Source organism: Peromyscus maniculatus, chromosome 9 (assembly GCF_049852395.1).
Source record: "Peromyscus maniculatus bairdii isolate BWxNUB_F1_BW_parent chromosome 9, HU_Pman_BW_mat_3.1, whole genome shotgun sequence".
In the NCBI taxonomy this organism is placed as follows: domain Eukaryota; kingdom Metazoa; phylum Chordata; class Mammalia; order Rodentia; family Cricetidae; genus Peromyscus; species Peromyscus maniculatus.
Window position 1 is genome coordinate 49,295,545 of NC_134860.1, and position 21,940 is coordinate 49,317,484.

General features: G+C 45.8%; 3 protein-coding genes across 18 annotated transcripts in view; all 3 read left to right on the plus strand.

Annotated features, from left to right (window-relative positions):
• LOC143266784 (X-linked retinitis pigmentosa GTPase regulator-interacting protein 1-like) overlaps window positions 1-8,468 on the plus strand; it is a 41,597-nt gene extending 33,129 nt beyond the window's left edge. The window contains exon 10 of the mRNA XM_076544038.1: window positions 8,391-8,468. Coding sequence (XP_076400153.1) covers window positions 8,391-8,468 — 78 coding nt within the window. The remainder of the gene's footprint in view (window positions 1-8,390) is intronic.
• Window positions 8,469-10,917: 2,449 nt separating this feature from the next.
• LOC102923266 (RPGR interacting protein 1) overlaps window positions 10,918-21,940 on the plus strand; it is a 30,354-nt gene continuing 19,331 nt past the window's right edge. For 2 of the 16 annotated variants that reach the window (XM_042284820.2, XM_076544960.1), the window contains exons 1-4: window positions 10,934-11,456; window positions 12,654-12,814; window positions 13,832-13,975; window positions 14,432-14,582. In XM_042284820.2, the coding sequence (XP_042140754.2) occupies window positions 11,249-11,456; window positions 12,654-12,814; window positions 13,832-13,975; window positions 14,432-14,582 (664 nt within the window). In that variant the 5' untranslated portion in view covers window positions 10,934-11,248. Of the gene's footprint in view, window positions 11,457-12,653; window positions 12,815-13,831; window positions 13,976-14,431; window positions 14,583-21,940 lie in introns of all 16 variants that reach the window. The other 14 variants (XM_076544966.1, XM_076544969.1, XM_076544961.1 and 11 more) reach the window with 13 other exon arrangements.
• On the plus strand, window positions 18,408-21,025 carry LOC143267369 (X-linked retinitis pigmentosa GTPase regulator-interacting protein 1-like). The gene is made up of 3 exons (XM_076544975.1): window positions 18,408-18,984; window positions 19,220-19,374; window positions 20,453-21,025. The coding sequence occupies exons 1-3, from the start codon at window positions 18,507-18,509 to the stop codon at window positions 20,915-20,917; spliced, it is 1,098 nt and encodes a 365-aa protein (XP_076401090.1). The 5' UTR covers window positions 18,408-18,506; the 3' UTR covers window positions 20,918-21,025.

The window sequence follows — 21,940 nt, forward strand, 5'->3', positions numbered from 1 at the left end:
TTCTAAGGTTTTGAACAAATTAGTCAGTTCATCATTTTTTACCCCAACAATAGTTCGTAGATGAGAAATATCTCCAAATAATCTTTGAAAGTCATTAAGAGTCTGTAGTCTATCTCTCCGAATTTGCACCTTTTGGGGTCTAATTTTTTGTAGCTCTATTTTATATCCTAAATAATTAATAGAATCTCCTCTTTGTATCTTTTCAGGAGCAATTTGTAATCCCCAGCGAGGCAAAATTTTCTTTACTTCTTCAAACATTATTTCTAAAGTATCTGCATTTGAGTCAGCTAGTAAAATATCGTCCATATAATGATAAATTATAGATTTAGGAAATTTTTTACGTATCACTTCCAATGGCTGTTGTACAAAATATTGGCACAGAGTTGGGCTATTCAACATTCCCTGTGGGAGGACCCTCCATTGAAATCTTTTAACCGGTTGAGAATTATTATAAGTAGGCACTGTAAAAGCAAATCTTTCTCTGTCTTTTTCTTGTAAGGGTATTGAAAAGAAACAGTCTTTTAAATCAATAACTATGAGAGGCCATCCTTTTGGTAACAGAGTAGGCAAAGGCATCCCAGATTGTAGAGAACCCATTGGCTGAATTACTTTGTTAATTGCCCTAAGGTCTGTTACCATTCTCCATTTACCAGATTTCTTTTTAATAACAAATACAGGAGAATTCCAAGGGCTGGTTGATTCTTCAATATGCTGAGCATTTAACTGTTCTTCTACCAGCTCTTCTAAAGCCTGGAGTTTCTCTGTTGTTAAAGGCCATTGCTGGACCCATACAGGCTTGTCTGTTAACCATTTTAAAGGTAGAGCTGTTGGTGTCTTTGGAAGATCATCAGTTATTGTGCCCTGTTCTTGTATAATATGGATGGCTGGTGACCACTCATTAGAACAATATCTTCTAATATTTCTCTCAGTAACATGTGCTAGTTTATGATTTGTTTCTGAGATTGGAGGGATGTTAATCTGAGTATTCCATTGTTGCAACAAGTCTCGACCCCACAGGTTCATAGTTATGTTAGCCACATATGGTTTTAATTTTCCTCTCTGTCCTTCTGGACCTATACATTCGAGCCATCTTGCACTCTGTTTCACCTGAGATAATGTCCCAATTCCTAACAGTTGAACGTTTACCTCCTGAAGAGGCCAAGTTGGATGCCAAAATTCTGGTGCAATTATGGTAACGTCCGCACCTGTGTCTACCAGACCAGACAACAAAACACCATTTATTTTTATCGTTAATTTTGGTCTTTGTTCATTAATAGAAGTTTGCCAAAAAATTTTCTTTATGTTTTCTCCTGAATTTTCTATTCTCTCTGTTTCATCATCCTGACCAGCATGATTTATTCCAATAGGCATTTGGTTATTTAATCGCTCTCCAGAGCAGGCATTTCCTCTATGGCTGCCGGAAAGGTTTGAACTGGATTTGCACTGGGGGCCTGCCTGAGGCCCCTCTGGGAGTTTCCCGAAGTCTGAGGCAAAGGATTACCCTGTCTGTCCTTTGTTGATCTACATTCGTTGGTCCAGTGTTTTCCCTTACCACACCTTCTGCATACTCCAGAAGGAAGGGGCATTCTGTTGCCATTGTTCCTTGAAGAAACATTGTTTCTGGAAATGACCTGTCTACAGTCCCTTTTCAAATGTCCTTGCTTTCCACATCCAAAACATCTAACACTCCTCAAACCTTTTGAAATTACTTCTCCTACCCATGTATCATCATGCTCATCAGCTTCAACATTAATTGTTTCTCTAATCCAATCTTCCATAGGTGCAGATCTTGCCCTTAATGGCCTGATTATTCTTTTGCATGCTGCATTCGCATTCTCAAAGGCCAAAGATTCAATTATTGCCTTACCAGCTTCTGAATCCGAGACCGTTCTCTTTACTGCTGAAGCCAGTCTTTGTAAAAAATCTGTAAAAGACTCTTTTGGGCCTTGCTTCACCTTTGTAAATGACTCAGATTTTTTTCCTGGTTCCTCAACTTTGTCCCATGCATTCAAGGCTGCCGTTCGACATAAAATTAGGGTTTGGACATCATATAAACATTGTGCTTGTGCTGAAGCATATTGGCCTTCGCCCATAAGCTGATCCTGGCAAACTTGTACTCCTTTATCCCTCCATTGTTTTTCTATGTTTTTAGCCTCCTCCTTAAACCAAGTCAGAAATTGAAGTCTCTGGCTGGGTTCCAGAACACCTTGTGCGAGGTCCCGCCAGTCCTGTGGTACTATCCTATTATATGTTGACCAAGTGTTTAACATTTGCTTTACATATGGGGAATGCATGCCATAAGATACTATTGCCTCCTTAAACCTTTTTAAATCCAACATTTCAATTGGAGCCCAAGTATTTTGTGTAGCCATTTGATCAGGCATCTGCTGTACTGTTACAGGATAAATTAAGGGTGACTGTGTGAAAACAGGCTTTCTTTCTGCAACCTTATGATCCCGACTTGAAACAACTTCACTGTTAATTTCTTCTGTCTGAATTTTTACAGGTTTAACAAGTTCTTCTAACGCTGTTATCCTGGCACTTAAATTGACTATCTTTTTAAATATTAAAATGTGGATTATTATAGTGATGAGGTGCATAATTCCACCAATACTAATATTATATAGTTGTTCCATTGCCAGACTGCCTAAAATTTCGAACAAAAACCAATTTTCTTCCAATGTACACATAAAACCCATTTGTTTTTTAATGTGGAAAAAAATTCTCTTTTAGATAGTTTCCTTTAAAATATCTGATATATTATGACTTACCAAATCTGCGTAGAACAGTAGAAATCCGAGGGGATTTTCAAAGCAGCCACCTAGTGTCCCAGGTGTAAATCCAGAGAGAGAGAGAGAGAGAGAGAGAGAGAGAAAGAGAGAGAGAGAGAGAGAGAGGAAAGAGAGAACGCACAAGAAAGCGTAGCCGGCTAAAGCTTAAATGCAGCCACGTGTTCCCTCTTGTGCCGAGTCAAGGCTTGGGTCTGGCTTCCTTAAGCTCCGACCACGTGCATTGGCTTTACAGGCAGGGCCCTGTTCGGCAGGGCAGGTCTGAGTTGTTTGTAGCACCGGCTTTAGGCAAGCTGCTCACAGACCTAGGCCCGGGCTAGAAGTTGCTACCCGGACTAGGACGCCAGCAGCTCGGACTAAGAAGCCGATCGCCGCCGGCCGCCGTGTGCCGCCGCTGCCGCCGCCGCCGCCGCGGGCCGCCTGCCGCCCTTGCGGGAAAGCAGACCTGCCGCCAAGCCAAGCAGTTTTTAATGGATTCTTGTCACGTTGGGCGCCAGATGTAGATGTAACCAACCGTCTTATTAAATAAGAAACACAGAAACAATGTAAAAGAGAAAGCCGAGAGGTCAGAGCTCAGAGCTAAAATCTCACCCTTCCTCCTGCTGTCCCAGCTTCACGAAAAGAGACCTACCTCCTGTCGGTTCGTTTTTTTTAAAGTATGTTGTTCTGCCTTCTCATTGGTTGTAAACCCAAACACATGACTGCCTCGTCACTGTCTGAATGTACAGCCCCCTAGGTCTTAAAGGCATATGTCTCCAATGCTGGCTGTATCCCTGAACACACAGAGATCTTATGGGATTAAAGGCGTGTGCCACCACCGCCACACTCTTGCTATGGCTCTAATAGCTCTGACCCTGAACACACAGATATCTATGGGATTAAAGGCGTGTGCCACCACCGCCACACTCTTGCTATGGCTCTAATAGCTCTGACCCCCAGACAACTTTATTTATTAACATACAATCAAAATAATATTTCAATACAATTAGATTACCACCACATTAGTGCTGTGGGATGGTCTGTATGTCAAATTGTTCTGATTGGTCAATAAATAAAACACTGATTGGCCAGTGGCCAGGCAGGAAGTAGGTGGGACAAGGAGAGAGGAGAATTCTGGGAAGCAGAAGGCTGAGGCAGAGAGACACTGCCAGACGCCGCCATGACCAGCAGCATGTGAAGATGCCGGTAAGCCACCAGCCATGTGGCAAGGCATAGATTTATGGAAATGGATTAATTTAAGCTATAAGAACAGTTAGCAAGAAGCCTGCCACGGCCATACAGTTTGTAAGCAATATAAGTCTCTGTGTTTACTTGGTTGGGTCTGAGCGGCTGTGGGACTGGTGGGTGACAGAGATTTGTCCTGACTGTGGGCAAGGCCGGAAAACTCTAGCTACAAATGGCGCCCAACGTGTTGGCAAGAGTTTCCACCTAAAACCTGAGAAAAGATTCTAAAACGGAGCTAAAAACAGCTTCCTAATTGTCTCTCTCAAATAAGCGGCAGCTGCCGGTTTGAGTTCCTGGCGGGTTCCTGGCGTGTGCGCTCGATCTGCAGTTTGGTGGGAATGAGGCCTCTGCAAGTGGCACATTAAGCTGCATGGTGGATTTAGCCTTTGCTAGTACAAAACAAAAAGAGGTTTCTGGCCTACACGCTGCTTTGATAAGAAGCATAGACCCACTATTTCTGAGAATTGATGGCTCCCAAAGCTGGTGGAAAACGTACCACCGCCATTTTGGGAAGCTGAAGTGGGCGGAGCCAGCAGCCACAGCGCCATTTCAGGCTTAAAAGGCTGCAGTTTAAAGCAATAGGCTCAAGGTAATATAAAAAATAAGCCATGTAAAGATGGCTACCACACAGAGAATCTGGATTATGTTCTCTTTGATATTCGTAACTGAAGAAAAACATTTGATTGCAAAAGCTGTTGAGTTATGCCAAAATGTGTATATTAAAGGTACCTTGACTTCAAAATTTGGCTATAAGGATATGTTGCTTTGGAAAAGAGGCTCTGCTTTTGTTTCTACAGAAAGCCAGAGGCTATGGATTTGTTCCAGATTAAGATACATCAGGTTTGACCAGCCAAGACCACCTGACAGGTCTCCGATGACACCATGGCCCAGATGATCCAACATCCAGAATCGTTTCAAGGCAACTGGCTCAGACGGTACAGCCTCATGGACTACTCCATGATCCTAAAATTTTCTTTGTGTCCCCATAAGATACAGCGCCCCCCTCCAGCAGGAAGTAGTAAGAGAAGCTACGCCCAAATTCCCAAATATACCAAGCTGGCTTTGGAGATGTGTAAAAGTTAAAACCTTCCTTTTTAAAAAAAAAGAAAAGGGGAAGTGCTGTGGGATGGTCTGTATGTCAAATTGTTCTGATTGGTCAATAAATAAAACACTGATTGGCCAGTGGCCAGGCAGGAAGTAGGTGGGACAAGGAGAGAGGAGAATTCTGGGAAGCAGAAGGCTGAGGCAGAGAGACACTGCCAGACGCCGCCATGACCAGCAGCATGTGAAGATGCCGGTAAGCCACCAGCCATGTGGCAAGGCATAGATTTATGGAAATGGATTAATTTAAGCTATAAGAACAGTTAGCAAGAAGCCTGCCACGGCCATACAGTTTGTAAGCAATATAAGTCTCTGTGTTTACTTGGTTGGGTCTGAGCGGCTGTGGGACTGGTGGGTGACAGAGATTTGTCCTGACTGTGGGCAAGGCCGGAAAACTCTAGCTACAGTACTTCCCTAGCACATCCAAAGCCCTGGATTTGTTCCTTAATGTTGCCTACAGCAGGTGCGATGCTGGGCACTTGAGAGGCAGAGGCAGGGGGATCTCAGAATTCAGTCTGTCCTGGTGAAAGCCTGACTCAGCAAAACGTGTGTTGGCATACATCTGTAATCTTAGCAAAATGGAAACGAGATGGTGAGATGTTCAAGGTCTTCTTTTGATGTACAGTAAGTCTGAGACCAGCTTGGGCTACATGATAAACAAACAAACAAATGTGTGTGCTGCCTGCAAATTGGGATAAAGGACTTCAACCTCAAGCTGAATTGAATCGTAGAAGTTCTCTCATGAGTGTAATCAGTGGATCCATATTAGGTTAAGTTATAATACATTTATAAGGATTAAGTGTTTTATACCAGATTTTTTTGTAATTTTAAGTTTGCCCTGCAAGAGCTCTAAGATAATATAAAAGGTATAATTTCATGACCGATGGAAATTGAAAAAAAGGATAAACTTCACTCATCAGCAACAAAATACAAAATTGGTTAGTGACTAGAGACCATTTTCCTCTATCAGATTTACTTCTATAAATATTCACAGTTCCTTATGTGTGTTCTCATTTACTGTATAACTTCTTTGGAAAAATTTAGTTGTCTTCATGAATATTTTGAATGCACACCCCCTTTAATTAATTCTGCAGCTTCCTTCTTAGGGCTGCATCTTACAGCACTGCTCTGACAGTGGAACAAAGGTGTATGTACGAGGCTGTTTGCAGTGTCCTTTCTCTTTGTAAAAGGCCAGAGACAGCTTAAACATCCATCAAGCCCTCAATACTGCTATGAATGTGTGCACTGCCTTCCTTAACAGGCCTCCCGACAACTAAATTTCTCTGCTTTAGTAACTAAAAAAAAAAAAATGTTTTCTATTCATCAGATTGTCTATGTCTTATGAATAAACCACTGAGTGTAGCATGAATCTTAAAAGTTCTTATTAATAAAATCAAACCTGAGGCCAGTTATTAGGGTGAATGCTGGTAGATCAGAGAGACAGAACAGGCCACAGCTACCTCACCTCGCCGGATCCTCAGCTGGTCTTGTTTCCTCAGACTGGAGGCCTCTGAATCCTCATCCAGAATGAGTCTCAGCTGAACTGTGCTTCAAAGCCTGAAAGGTTAACCAGCCAAATGCTTAACCAGGCCAAATGCTTCTAGTTTCTGGTCCTCATGCCTTATATACCTTTCTGCTTTCTACCACCACTCCCTGGGATTAAAGGCTCGCTTTCTGAGATTAAAGGCATGAGTCACCAAGCTTGGCTCTATCCTTGATCACATGGATTTCTGCCTCTGGAATGCTAGGATTAAGTGCGTATGCTACCACTGCCTATCCTAAATATATCTAGTGGCTTTTCTGTTCTCCGACCCCAGCTAAGTTTATTAGGGTACACAATATTTTGGGGAACACAATACCACCACAGCTGAGTAATTTCAAAAAAACAAGAACAAACAAACAAAACAAATGTGTGTGCTGGACCAAGTCTGAGGCCCTGAGGAGGGATTTTTTTTTTTTAATTAAAAACTGCTTCATTCTAACTTCAAGATGTTAAAAATGAGCATCATAAGCCGGGCAGTGGTGGTGCACGCCTTTAATCCCAGCACTCGGGAGGCAGAGGCAGGTGGATCTCTGTGAGTTCGAGGCCAGCCTGGACTACTAAGTGAGTCCCAGGAAAGGCGCAAAGCTACACAGAGAAACCCTGTCTTGAAAAACCAAAAAAAAAAAAAAAAAAAAAAAAAAAAAAAAAATGAGCATCTTAGCAACAGTGTGACTACTCCATGAAAAGCATTTGTTTTATGTCTGTTAGTGCTTTGCTTGCCTGTGTGCCTGTGCACCGCGTGAATGTGTAGTATTTGCTGGAGTCAGAAGAAGGCATCAGATCCCCTGAAAATGGAGTTACAGATGTTTGTGAGCCATCATGTGGGTGCTGGGAATCAAACCCAGGTCCTTGGGAAAAGCAGCCAGTGTTCTTAGCTGCTAACCTGTCTCTCTAGCCTTGCCCACTTAGTTTTTTCATATAAGAACAGTAAGCCTCCAAAGTGATTAAACCACAAAGTTTTGATGATAGCAACATTTGAGAATTTATACTTGTCCATTTTCTAGAGTCTTTTCTCTTTTTCTTTTTCTTTTGCTGTTTTTTGAGACAGGGTCTCACTGTGTAGCTCTGCCTAATCTGAAATGCACTCTGTAGACCAGGCTGGCCTCGAACTCACAGAGATCTTCCTGCCTCTGCCTCCTGAGTGCCAAGGTTAATCTTGTGTACCACCATGATTGGCTGCATCTTTTTTCCTTACATTTATTTATTGTGTTGGTACATAGACCACCGCTTAAGTGTGGAGGTCATAGGACATCTTTTGAGTTAGTTTTCTCTTTCTACCCTGTGGGTTCCAAAGATCAGACTCAAGTCACCAGACTTGGTGGCAATTGCTCTTATCTGCTGAGCCATCTCACTGACCATTTTTATCTTTTGTAATGCTTTGTCATTTCTCTGATGGTAGGAACACAGATGTAAGGAAAACTGGCTCAAAGAGTTTTCACTAATTCCAATGAAAGTCCCCAGCCTACTTTCAACTGGCTCCAATCTTTTGTTTGTTTTTGTTTTTTGAGACAAGGTTTTTACTGTGTGGCCCTGGAGGTCCCAATGCTCACTTGTAGATGAGGCTGGCAGGGAACTCAGAGATTCTACTGCCCCTGTGCAGTAGATCTAAGGTGTGCCAGGCCAATCTTTCAAACGACACCTTGTAGAATCAGTATAGAAGAGCCCATGCCCAAACTCTGGTCTGCAATGAAAAGCAAAACCAGCATGGTCTCAAGGATTCTATCGTTATTAAGTTTCAGGTCAGAGTGGAAGATTTGGAAAATGAACGGAAATTGCTGAGGGACAGTTATGACAGACTCTTGGAGAAGTAAGTACAAAGTATGGCCCCAGAGCACTGTTTTCTATAAGAGAATTATGGAACTTGACAAATCTTAAACAGACTGAACAGGCATGGTGTTACATACCTTTAATCCCAGCATTCCAGAGCAAAGGCAGGCAGAGATGGAGGCCACCAGGCCAGCCTGGTCTACAGAATGAGTTCCAGGACAGCCAGGGCTGTCTATAGAGAAAGTCTGTCTCAAAGAACAAAAACAAAAAAGAGATAACAATAATGTTCAAAGGAAAGGCAAGATGTAAACAGGCGCGCTACCCCTGCCCTGGCGTGTGCATTTTAATCTGCAGAGACTGTATGAAGTGAAAGTGAAGGACTTTCACTTTAGGTCTTTCTATTGCTTTTCTTTAATTTTTTTTTTTTTTTTAAATTCCGGGGTGGTAGGGACACATGCCTTTAATCCCAGCATTCAACAGGCAAAGGCAGGCCAATCTCCGTGAGTTAGAGGCTAGTCTGGTCTATAGACTAGTGATTTTCAGGAGAGCCAGGGATATACTTATTTTTACTTTATGTGTCTGGGTGTGTTGCCTGCATGTGTGCCTAGACACCACAAACGTGCCTGGTGTCTGCCTCTGGAGACTAGAAGAGGGTGTTGGATCCCTTGGAACTGGAGTTACCGATGGTTGCGAACCATCATGTGGGTGCTGGGAACTGAGCAACTAGAGTTCTTATCCGTTGAGCCATCTCTCCAGTTTTTCATTTTAATTTTTCCACAATAAACATATACTCCTGTATTAATTTTGTAATTCAAAGGACCTAGCTGTGCTCCATGGCACAGGCCTGTAATTCCAGCTGTTCCAGGAGCTGAGCCAAGTAGGTCATAAGTTTAAAGCCTACCTGGGCTACAGAATGAGTTTAAGGACAAAATAGGTAACTCAGTGGGACTCTGTCTCAAAATAAAAGTAAAATGAGGGCTGGAGACTGTTGCTGGAGGGCTTCTCTCCAGGTTCCCCAAGCCCCGCAGTCCCACAACCCACTTATAAAATAATCACTCAGACGCTTATATCACTTATAAACTGTATGGCTGTGGCAGGCTTCTTGCTAATTGTTCTTTTATCTTAAATTAACCCATTTTTATAAATCTATACCTTGCCACGTGGCTAGTGGCTTACCGGCGTCTTTACATGTTGCTTCTCCTGGCGGTGGCTGCAGTGTCTCCCTCCTCAGCCTTCCGCTTCCCAGAATTCTCCTCTCTCCTTGTCCCACCTACTTCCTGCCTGGCAACCTACTTCCTGCCTGGTCACTGGCCATCAGTGTTTTATTTATATAGAGCAATATCCACAGCAGGAGACGTTAATGGTAGAGCATTTTCTCACATGGGAGGTCCAGGGTGCAATCCTCAGTGCCACTGAAAAAAAGTGCAGAGAAAAATTTTAAAAATCAAAGTGCCTTTTATCGTAGTAAAAAGACAGCAAAGGGAGCTGGGTGTGTGGTCCTGCACCTGTGATCCCAGGATTTAGGAGACTGAGGCAGGAGAATCAAAAGTTTCCACCAAAAAAGAAGCGATAAAGAGCGAGAAGCAGATTGGGGCTGCAGGAGAGGTCTCCCGGCAGCACCCGGGTCAGGTGATGGTGAGGCTCTCCTGTGGCATTAGCTGCTGCCGGTCTCTTGATCACTCAGAATATCTATTATCTTCTTGAGTCTTCAGGTGATATAAAATGCAGCCTTGCACTTACTGTGTAGCCAAGAATGACCTTGGACTTCTGCTCTTCCTGCCTCCACCTCCAGAATGCTGGGATTGCAGGTGCATGCCACCATCCTTGGTCTGTGTAGTGAACGCAGGATTTTGTATGCTAGGCAAGAAACCTTTGTGGGGAGGGCACAGGGTGCTGGGATTAAAGGCATGTGTTACCATCACCCAAGCAAATTGTTTTTATATGACATTTATTCAGAAACAATGTTTTTGTTTTTGTTTTGCTTTTTTGAGACTGTTTCCTCTGTCCTGGAACTCACTCTGTAGACCAGGCTGGCCTTAAACTCAGAGATCTACCTGCTCCTATTCCCCTCTCCCCCAAATGCTGGGATTAAAGGTGTGTGCCATGCTTGCTGGAACATGTCTTTTTGTTGTTGTTGTTTGGTTTTGTTTTGTTTTTAACGTCAGTTAATGTATAAGTTACAAATGGATGTTTTCCACTCGAGGCAGGCCTAACAGCGACACACCGCAGGGTGGAGGGACAGGTGTTGAAAAGGTTGTTTTTGTCCTTGAGTACAGTACGTCATTTAAAAAGGCAGTCTACGCCAGGCGGTGGTGGCGCACGCCTTTAATCCCAGCACTCGGGAGGCAGAGCCAGGCGGATCTCTGTGAGTTCGAGGCCAGCCTGGGCTACAGAGCGAGTTCCAGGAAAGGCACAAAGCTACACAGAGAAACCCTGTCTTGGAAAAAAAAAAAAAAAAAAAAAAAAAAAAAGCAGTCTAATTTAAAGGCACATGCTCTCTAAAGCAGCCAGTGGCAAAGGCAGACAAGGGGACGAGGTGAGAAAAGAAAGCTCCTGTTTCTCAGTTCTAACTCAGGAAGCCTCAGCTTGCCTTCATAACACATGGGAAGGCCTAAAGAAAGCCATCGTGTTGGAGAAGTTCCTTGAGAGCTGAATGATTGGGGGGGGCTAGCATAGTGGAACCCTGGAGACTTAAGTAGAAGAGACCCTGAGCAACTCCTCAATGCCACCCAAAAGTTCCAAAGCAGTTGGCAAATGACAGTTACAAATAAGGCCGGGGCAGAAAAACCATGTGGAGAAAGGAATGATCAGCTAGGTCCCAGAGATGCTGAAACTGTGTAACAAAGATGCCTTGGCGTACCCCTTTGAGGGGTCACCTGACACCGTGCCTCCACTTTTCAGCATGCTGGATAGCAGCGAGCCGCCTCACTGGAGCAGTGAGCTGGCCAGGGAGCCGCTACCACCGCAAGCCTGTTCGCTGGGCGCTGGGCTGGAGGGAACAAAAATCTTCCTCCAGGCAACCAACGTGAAAGGTGGGTCAGGCCTGAAAAAGCTTTCTCAAGGGGCAGTGCCCTCTGCGTCTGGCTTGGGAGATGGGAACTTGGGCCTCTACGTCTCCTGTCCCCACATGACCCTGTATTTTGTGCAACATCAGTAACTAGAATTAAAACATGGGCAATGAGGTCTTATTTAGCCAGGAAGGCATGATAACTACACACATCATATGTATGCCTTTCTCCACACATCTCTTCTCATTTGGAATGATCTCAACTTCTAACTTTATTGTTTTTAAACATTTACTTTATTGATCATGCTAAAAACAAATTTCTCACCCAGTATGATGACACACACCTTTAATCCTCAAGAAGCAGAAGCAGGCAGATCTCTGTGAGTTCCAGGACAGCCAGGGCTACATAGTGAGACCCTGTCTCAAAATACCAAAAGGAAAGAGAGAGAGAGAGAGAGAGAGAGAGAGAGAGAGAGAGAGAGAGAGAGAGAGAGCATTTCTCTGTTTTTTGCTTGTTTGTTTGTTTTGAATTTGGTCATTTCTGAGATGAGTGGAAAAAAAATCACTCATTGTTTTTTATTTTGTTTTGATGTCTAAAATTGAGGATCGAATTACTTACTATTGATAGATTTCTGAGTTTCTACTACCATTTTAATTCCTGTCTCTTTTCCTGATTGGTTTGGTGCTGGGGATTTAACGGAGGGCCTCACACACGTTAGGGTAGAGAGATGGGGGATACAGAGAGCAAATGGCCAGAAGTCACAGTGGGATGAAGTTGGTGAGAGACTGGCTTGGACTGTGATATCAAAAAAGTAATGTTTAGTGGGGGGAATATAGCTCAGTTGGTAGAATGCTTTTGAATACATAAGACCCTGGTCTTCATCATGTGCATTACCTCCACCCCCCACAACTCCCTAGCCCTTCCCAAAAGTACAATTGGCCTGTCCCAGGCAGTCGAGTGACTGTCCTGTTGTTCTCGTTTCCCCCTCCATCCCACAATTCCTTGGGTCTTCATCTACCTTCTTGGTTTTACCTTAGAGGTACAAGTGTCACCTCAGATAACGGAGTCAGTAGGCTAGAGGTCCTTTTGTGTCAGCAAGAGGGAATTGCTTTTCTGTCTGACATGAAGCCTTGGGGCAAAGCATGATTTCACCATGTCACACTGGATTCAACTCCATGGTTGTCAGTAACTGATTTCAAGCCTCTGGATTCCTGTTGTCAGCAGCTCAGGGTGAAGATCTGAAGCTTGAAATCACCAACATCTATTACCAGGATGAACAGGAGGAAGAGGCAACAGGCACAATGCCCCGGTCTCCGTCTCCAGAAGAGCTGTCTGGACTGGCGGCTCTGCCCACTCTGTTCCAGCACAGAGATGAGAGAGAGGTAAACAAGTGACTCCGCGGGAAGGTTTCGGGCAGGGAAAAACCGAAGGGACGGGACTCTGAGGAGGCTGACAGGAGGTAGAGTTTTGTGAGCCCCACCCAGTACCCCTATGCCTTATAGCTCAGAGGAGGTAGACGCTCCATTATGGTTCACTAGCATTTCAAACAAGATTTATTTATTTTATTTAGTATGTGAGTATTGTGTTTGCGTGTGTGTCTGGGCACCATGTGTGTACCGGGGCCCAGGGTGGTTGGAAGAAGGCGTTAGATTCCCTAGAACTGGAGTGTTATGGATGGTTGTGAACTACCAGGTAGGTATTGGGAACCAAACCCTGGCCCGCTGCAGGAGCAATGAGTGCTCTTAATCACTGAGCATCTATCCAGTCCTTTTGTTTAGTCTTTAAAGATTTATTTCTACTTTATACATATGAGTACTTTGCTTGCATGTATGCATGTATACCACACGTGTGCGGGTGCCTATGGAGGTCAGAAGAGAACATTAAACCCCTGAAACTGGAGTTTCAGACAGTTGTGAGCTGCCACGTGGGTTCTGGGAGTTGAACCCGGGTCCTCTGCAGAAGCCACTGAGCTGTGTCTCCTGGCCCTAGACTCTTTAGACTCGAACTTGAAATGATCTACTGAAGAGCAAGCTGCCATGTTGGTTTCCTTCATTATGGCTTCGTGTATGCATAGGACTTGTGTGAGCACGTGTGCCACGGTGCATGTGTGGAGGTCGGGGGACAGCCTTGTGAGGCTGCTTCTCCCCTTCCACTTTCATGTGGTTTGAAGGGATTGAACTCAAGTCATTAGACTTGCACAGCAAGTGCTTTATCCCCGGAGCCGGCTCACCAGCCTCCAAACTGCCTCGCTCACTAACATACTGACTGAGGCCCCGGGTGGGGAGGAGAGAGCCCTTGTACGTTCTGGAGGCTGCCGGCCTTTTACAGCTCTCAACAGCTGCTTTCGAGAGCCGGTCGCCCCCGAACCCGTCATATTTATTCTTGTTTTCGCTCTGTAGTCCAGTGACCCCGACGCTCAGGACCAGAACAGCCTGTCCCAGATGCTAAGCCAGTTGCAAGTGTCGCATGCAGAGACCACGCTGGAACTAGAAAAGACCAGGGACATGCTCCTTCTGCAGCGCAAAATCAACGTGTGTTATCAGGTGCAAGGAAAGGTGGCTTAGGAAAGGAACAGGAGGCTGGGCATGTGGGGGCCACCCCCCCCCCCGCCTCACACACACCGGGAAACAAGCCAGGCCTAGGTTTCTAGAGCTGGTGGTTAGCCGTGTGCTGCCCGTGGAAGAACCTGAGGGCTCGCTCACGCATGCCCAGGCGCCCTGGCCTTAGAGGTCAGCTAAGGGGCAGCTCATGAAATGGCAAGTGCTAAGGTTCTGGGTTCATTTCTCCCCAAAGTCCTAGGGAAATAATCCCCTTCGGGTGCCACAAGTGTAACTGGGCGTGAAGGTTCTCCGGGAAACCTTAGCTTTCTTCCTGGGGTCAAACCCACCCTGCTGAGGAGGTGGCAGTCTCCTCCCCACCCAGCAAGGTCCAGTTTTAAAGCCAGGGCTCTTTGGTTCTGGGCCACTGAGAGGAAGAGCTCAGCTTTAATTTTGTTGCAGGACGAGCTGGAGGCGATGATGACAAAGGCTGATAACGAAAGCAGGGACCACCAAGAGAAACTGGAGATGCTGAATCACCTCCTAGACCTCAAGAACAGCCGCATAAAGCAGCTGGAAGGTATTTTAAGAAGCCACGGCCTTCCAACATCTGGCAAGTCTTAGCACTTTGTTTTCATCTTGGGTGATGTCACATGACTAACAGTGACCCGCCTGACTCTCTCTCCTGCTTTCTTCTTCTTGTCTCGGTGGTTTTGATACATGGCTTGTGACTTCTTTTTCTTCATCTGGTCAGTATGAGTCTCTGATTTTTCTGGAGAATTTCCACCTGCTTCCGGGCGGGTTGGGAGAGTGTCACTAAGGGTGACCCTAAGGCTGGTGACTCTCTCCTTCCCTCTCTGCCATTTCTTCAACCCAGTCCTGTCAGCCTCTAAGACAGTTCTCGCCAGGTAACAGATCTCTGTCACTCATTTCCTCTCTTTCTTTCTCTCTAAAAATCTCTGTTGCGATTTAAGGATGTTAGCAGAGGCAGAGAGGTGTCACCCAATGTGTTTCCTATTCAGGTTCTTCCTACGTAGTATAGTCACTTTGGGATAGGGACTGGTCTTGTCCCTGAGTGTCCAGAGGCAGGCTTTGTAATAGCTCAGTGTAGGGAGAGATGACTTAACCCACACCCAACTCACCACGGTCTGATATTTAAAGCAGAATAGAAATCGCTGCCATCAGCAAACGAGGAGCCACTGTGGAGTGGATTCTCCGGGTAAGAGAGTCAGTCACGCCGGGCGTTGGTGGCGCACGCCTTTAATCCCAGCACTCGGGAGGCAGAGCCAGGCGGATCTCTGTGAGTTCGAGGCCAGCCTGGGCTACCAAGTGAGCTCCAGGAAAGGCGCAAAGCTACACAGAGAAACCCTGCCTCAAAAAACCAAAAAAAAAAAAAAGAGAGTCAGTCACAAGCAGGTTCTCTCCTGAGCATAGCACTCCAGTGCAGGGAGGGGGGTGGGGCTTACCACACCAGGGTGAGTTTGGTGAGGCTGCTGCCAAGTAAAAAGGCAGTCCTCCCTTGTATTGAGTCCTGGCTCAGACTCAAGGTCTATCTCATGGTAAACACCCTTACCTCGGTTGGAAGGCTGTCCACTTTCACTTACTTGACTCCTGTCAAGGCAGAATAGTTTTTCCATGTATACCACATAGTTATTTAATTTCTTCCTTCCTTCCTTCCTTCCTTCCTTCCTTCCTTCCTTCCTTCCTTCCTTCCTTCCTTCCTTCCTTCCTTCCTTCCTTCCTTCCTTCCTCTCTCTTTCTCTCTCTCCCTCCCACCCTCTCTCTCTCTCTTTTTCTTTTTTGAGACAGGTTTTCTCTGTATAGCTCTGGCTATCCTGGAACTTCCTCTGTAGACCAGGCTGATCCTGAACTCACAAAGATTCACCTGCCTCCCGAGTGCTGGAATTAAAGGCCTGAGCCACCACCGTCCGGCCAGTTTGTACTTCCCTTGTATGTTAAGGCTATTAGCTTTGTGTTGTGTAATGTCAGTTTAAACATATTATATTTAGTTATATCATTTATTTATTTATTTATTTATTTATTTATTTATTTATTTATTTATTTGTCTATCTATCTTTTGGCTTTTTGAGACAAGGTTTATGTAGCTTTGGGACCTTCCCTGGAACTCGATCTATAGACCAGGCTGTCCTCAAACTCACAGAGATCCGCCTGGCTCTGCCTCCTGAGTGCTAGGATTAAAGGCATGCACTACCACCATCGCCTGGCTAATTTAGTCAATTTCTGTATTACATCTTTTTGTATTATTTTCTTTCTTCTTTCTTTCTTTCTTTCTTTCTTTCTTTCTTTCTTTCTTTCTTTCTTTCTTTCTTTCTTTCTTTCTTTCTTTCTTTCTTTCTTTCTTCTCTTTTTGATTTTTTTCAAGACAGGGTTTCTCTGTGTAGCCCTGGCTGTCCCAGAATTCTCTCTGTAGACCATGTTGGCCTCAAACTCACAGAGATCCACCTGCCTCCTGCGTGAATGCTGGGATTAAAGGTGTGCGCCACTGATCCTGAGACTTTTGCTGTGTAATCTAGGCCGGTCTCAAACTTGCAATCCTCCTGCCTGTTTCCTGAATACTGAGAGTATAGGCATTCACAACCACATTTTATTTTTCTTTTTAAAGGCATTTATTTACTTACTCATTCACTCTCTCTCTCTCTCTCTCTCTCTCTCTCTCTCTCTCTCTCTCTCTCTCTCTCTGTGTGTGTGTGTGAGTGTATGTGACGTGGCACACTTATGGGGCTTAGAGGATGACCTGCAGGAACTGGTTCTCTCTTTCCATCACGCAGGCTCTACAGAATCGAACTCAGGTCCTTAGGCTCGGCAGCAAGCACACTTACCTCCTGTGCCGTCCTGACCGCCTTGCCCCTGCCCACCTTTAAACATGAAGATGTTGGGGGGGGGGAGGGTGCTGTAGAGACAGCTTAGCAGTTAAGAGCACTTGTTGCTCTTGCAGAGGACCTGGCTTCAGTTCCCAGCACTCACATGGATGCCAGCAACTATCTGTAACTCCAGTTCCAGAGGATCCAGTGATCTCCACTGTCCTCATGGGCACATGGGGGTACATATACACATATGCTGGCAGAGCACAAAAAGTAAAAACAACAAACCTTAAACATTTGTTATTTATATAGGTGCTTTGCCTGCCTGTATGTCTCTGTTCCATGTTTATGCCTGCAAAGATCTGAGGAAGGAAGAGGGTGTCAGTCCAGTAGAACTGGAGTCTCAGACAGTTAGGAGCTGGCTGCCTTGCAGTTACTGGGAACCAATCTCAGTTCCTTCAGAAGAGCAACCAGTGTTCTCATCTGCTGGTCCGTCTCTCCAGCTACCACCACATCCCATTGTATGAAACATTTTAAGTTGTTTATTTTTAGTTTTACTTTTGGTAAAACTTTTTAAAAACTTTAGTTTTAAGTTTTACTTACATATATACTTGTATGTCTATGTGGAAATATATACACATGTGTGCAGGTGCCCACGGAGGCCAGAAGAGAATGTGGGATGCCCTGGAGCTGGAGTTACAGGCAGTTGTGAGCCACCTGACATGGATGCCTAAACTCTGAAGAGCAACAAACAAACAAATGAATAAACGAATGAGTAATAAATAAATCAACATTCTGATATGCCCAGAACATTTTTATTCTACTGATTTAATTTTCTTTTTCTTTTTTTTTTTTTTGTTCTGAGATAGGGTTTCTCTGTATAGCCTTAGCTGTCCTGGAACTCACTCTGTAGACCAGGCTGTCCTTGAACTCAGAGATCCAACTGCCTCTGCCTCCAAGTGCTGGGACTAAAGGCGAATGCCACCGCCACCTGGCTAGATTTAACTCTTCAAGTAAGGTATTCACACTGTAGGGATTCAGATATTCCCAGTGTGAAGTAGCCTACTTCTGAAAAGGTTTCTGACTGGTTGGCCTTGAGAACGATGTGTGGATTCGGGTCTGTCTCCACGTCTTGCATCCCATGGGCAACATTTTCAACCTCTTTCCCGTAAGTTTCCTTTCTTACATTTGAACTCATCACCCTTTGATTCAAAGTGGATTTCTTGATCTCTTGTAATGAAATCAGCGTCTGACCAGAGAACAAGGAGCCCTCTTGTAACTGAGCTGGCTGGCTCTACCTAGGCAGGCTTTCCAGGTGGCCAGGGATGCTGTGGAAAACGCTGTCCGTCACTTCTTACTCTCCCCGAGGCCGACACAGCAATCTTTCGGAAACACGGTTCACGTTTCCGAAGGTGCTTCTCTTTTAGAGTAACCTACACATCTGTAGGACCTTGATGTGAGTCGGTGTCATCTGTGAGATGGCTGGCAGCTCCCGAGTGTGGTGGTCACTTCTCAGGCCCTCCCTTTGCCTTTCCCACGAGGCAGGCAGTGGTCATTTGGCCTTGAGAATGCAGAGCTTCTGGTTGTCACTGTGCTCCTTTCCTTCTTGAGTCCTACGGTCTCTTGAAATGATCTCAGCTTGGACTTCCACGACTTATTTTCCTCCCGTTTACCCCCCCCCATACCCCGAGGATGAGCTCTCTACCTTTTAACGCATGGCCAGCGTTCTTTCCCTTGTAGAGCAGCTCAAGGACATTGCTTACGGCACTCGGCAGCCGTCAATGTGTCTGGAGCCCCGGCCAGCCCACAGAGGCGAGGACGAAGTGGACCTTTCCCTGCTGCGTCGAAATGAGAATCTTTTGGAAGTGCACATCCACCAGGCCTTCCTGACCCCTGCCGCCCTTGTGCAGGCTGGAGACACGCAGCCTACGACTTTCTGCACTTACTCCTTCTATGATTTCGAGACCCACTGCACCCCGCTCTCTACTGGGCCACAGCCCCTCTATGATTTCACCTCCCAGTTTGTGGTGCAGACAGATTCCCTTTTCTTGCACTACCTTCAAGGGGCTTCAGTCCGGCTTGATCTCCATCAGGCCGTGACAAGTGAGCATCGCATCCTTGCCACCGGATGGATTTCATTTGACAAGGTGCTAGAGACCGTGGAGAAAGTCCATGGCCTGGCCACACTCACTGGTAAGTGCTGTTGGCTTCTTGTAGTCCTTAGGAAATTGCCAAAGCCTGGAGCTGCTTCCTGGTAGTTTCCCTTTTCCATCCTCTGCCCCCAGCCTGGCCCTGGACTCATGGCAATCCTCCTGCTTCAGCCTCTGGAGTGCTGGGATGTCGGGCATTTCGCCAGCCTGGCTTCTGTTCTAGTCTTGACTTTTACCACACTCTATTCTCCATGCCTTTCATGCTTTTTGCTATTCAGGAGCTGGTGGAGAAGACTTGGGGGTGTTAGAATACTGGATGAGACTGTGCTTGCCCCTAAAATCCAGCTTCCAGGCAAGCAATAAGTGCAAGAAAGCCCAGGCCTACCTGTCAGTCAATGTGCTTGGAGCTTGGAAGGCCCTGAAGGATGATGAGGTGAGAAAAAAGATGTACTCATGCATCTCATGTCATCAGCCAGGTGGCCCCCCGAAAAGGACGCGCTTTCCCATCCCCTATGAGTATTCGCGAATGTGGAAAACCGCTACAGGAAAGCCAGTCCCGAGTCCTCCCGTGGTTAAACTTGAGCAGAAATGAATTCATGCCCAGGGTTAGATGCCTCTCTTTGTTGTGAACACATCACCTTTTCTCTATCATTCTCTTTTTGTAATTGTAATTTTTATCTCAATCAGTGATTGGCACTGATATGAGGCCGTCTGTGGAGGGCTACGCCTTCAGGTACTGGAGTCGGGCAGGTCTGTCGCAATTCCCCAACGAGGGAAACTCAGATTCAGTTCCAACCCCCAGAGCTCCCACTCCACGCTTCTCTCAAAGTCGAGTCGCACTTGTCACGGTGTTACTAGGTGTCTGGCCTGGCAGTTCCCTCCAGCTGTGTGCATCTTAACGAGCTTGGTGAGCTTCCCATGCCTCTATGTCAGTCTTCGCCAAAGTTGGAAATCTGGGGCCCATTAACCTTCAGATGTTCTTTTCACTCTAACCCTAGCCTCATCCTAGTACTCCAGCGATTAGAGCTCACAACTCTGCCTGCCCCACAGGGAATACCTGTTGAGTTCTGCCCATTTTGGTCATTGTTTTTTTTCCTTTCTAAGCTTTGGTTCGGCTCTTTCCCACTGCTATAGTTTTACCGACTTTCTTCAAAAGAAAATCTAATATTCAGTTACAATGAATAAACAGCATAAATTTATTTATTTACTGTGTTTGTACATGCCACGGTCTGTATGTAGAGGTCATAGGACAACATGTAGGAGTCATTTCTCTTCTACCATGTGGGAACTGGGATCAAAGCTAGCTTCATTCTCTCTGTCTATCATTCAGTAGGGTGATGATGAGCTTGCCCCTGCAGCCCCCAGAGCCAGGGACAGGCAGACGATGGCCATCGGGCTTCCTCATGGCCTGGCAGAATAGGTTTCTAGGTCATGATGCTTCTCCCCTCTGCGGGCTGCCCTATAACAGCAGGTCTCAGGCTGCCCTGAGTCCAAGATCCACATCTCTCCAGTCCAGATCCGAGACTTGGACACCTCGGAACAAACTGCGGATTGAAATCACCAGGTGCTGCGGCCTCCGGAGTCGATGGCTGGGAACTCAGCCCAGTCCCTATGTCATGTATCGCTTCTTCACCTTTCCTGACCACGACACCGCCATCATCCCAGCCAGCAACAATCCACACTTTAAAGACCAGGCTCTGTTCCCAGTGCTCGTGACCTCTGAGCTGGACCAGTATCTGAGGCGGGAGGCCCTGTCTGTATATGTTTTTGACGATGAAGACTCGGAGCCCGGCTTCTATCTCGGTCGAGCTCTCGTGCCCCTGCTGCCTCTTGCACAAAACAAATCTATCAAAGGTGGGCGTTGCCCCTTTCTGTGCTCTTCCTGGTGTCACCTCCCTGTCCTTGCTCAGCTTTTGTTTTTTTTAAGATTTATTTATTATGTATACAGTGTTCTGCCTGCATGTGTCTCATTATAGCTCATCATTGTGAGCCATTATGTGGTTGCTGGGAATTGAACTCGGGACCTCTGGGAGAGCAGCCAGTGCGCTTAACCTCTGAGCCACCTCTCCAGCCCCTTACTCAATTTCTTTGCTTACTTGCTTAGAATAGTCACTCTTCCATTTAGAAAACATCATTTTTATTATGCATGTGCATGCGTGCTGTGGGTCTGTGAGGGGACATGCCACCATAGGCACTCGGAGGACAGAGGACAACTTTGCAGAGTCCGTTCTTTGCTTCCATCTTTCTGTGAGTTCGGGAGATTGAATTCAAGTCCTTAGACTTGGGTGGTAAGCACCTCTTCCTGCTGAGACATGTCGGCCGGAACGCTTTCTCTTAAACTCTGAAAGGACTCTGGGACGTTATCAAGAGCAACAGAACAAAGAGTGACTGCCTCGCTTGTGTGAAAACACGAGCTTCAGCTCTGAGCAGCTGCACGGTCAAAATTTCCGAGGAGCTTCAGCCCCCAGCCCAAATCCCATACCCCTGTCTCTGAAAACTTCATTGTGAACGTGGTGTCTTCTGCCTTGAATCCCAGGACTTGGGAGGCAGAACACAGACTGAGCTACATAGTGTGTTCCAGGCCACTCAGGGCTGTGTGGTAAGACCTTGTCTCACAAAAAACAAACAAACAAAAACCCCTGAAAACAAACAAAAAACTGAACAAGGACAACAACTCTTCCATGCTCCCCAGTACTCGCCTGTGTTTAAAGACTTGTTTCCCGGTTCACGGCGCGAGATCTAAGCAAAGCTCCTTGTAATCTCATTGCTATTAAAACATTAGAGGTGACCCTGGCAGGTGACAGCAGCCTTCATGGTCCTGAGCTGAGCTCTCTTCTATCTTCCTTATTTGCTTACTCGGGGTTGTGGGGTCCACCTAGGAGAGCCTTAGTCTGGCTTCTGTCTGGAGAGAGTTGAGGCAGTCATTTCTGGACGTTCACTAGGCAGTATAGTCAGGATCAGCGGTGTCCACCATATTTAACAAGATTCCGAGTGCCCTT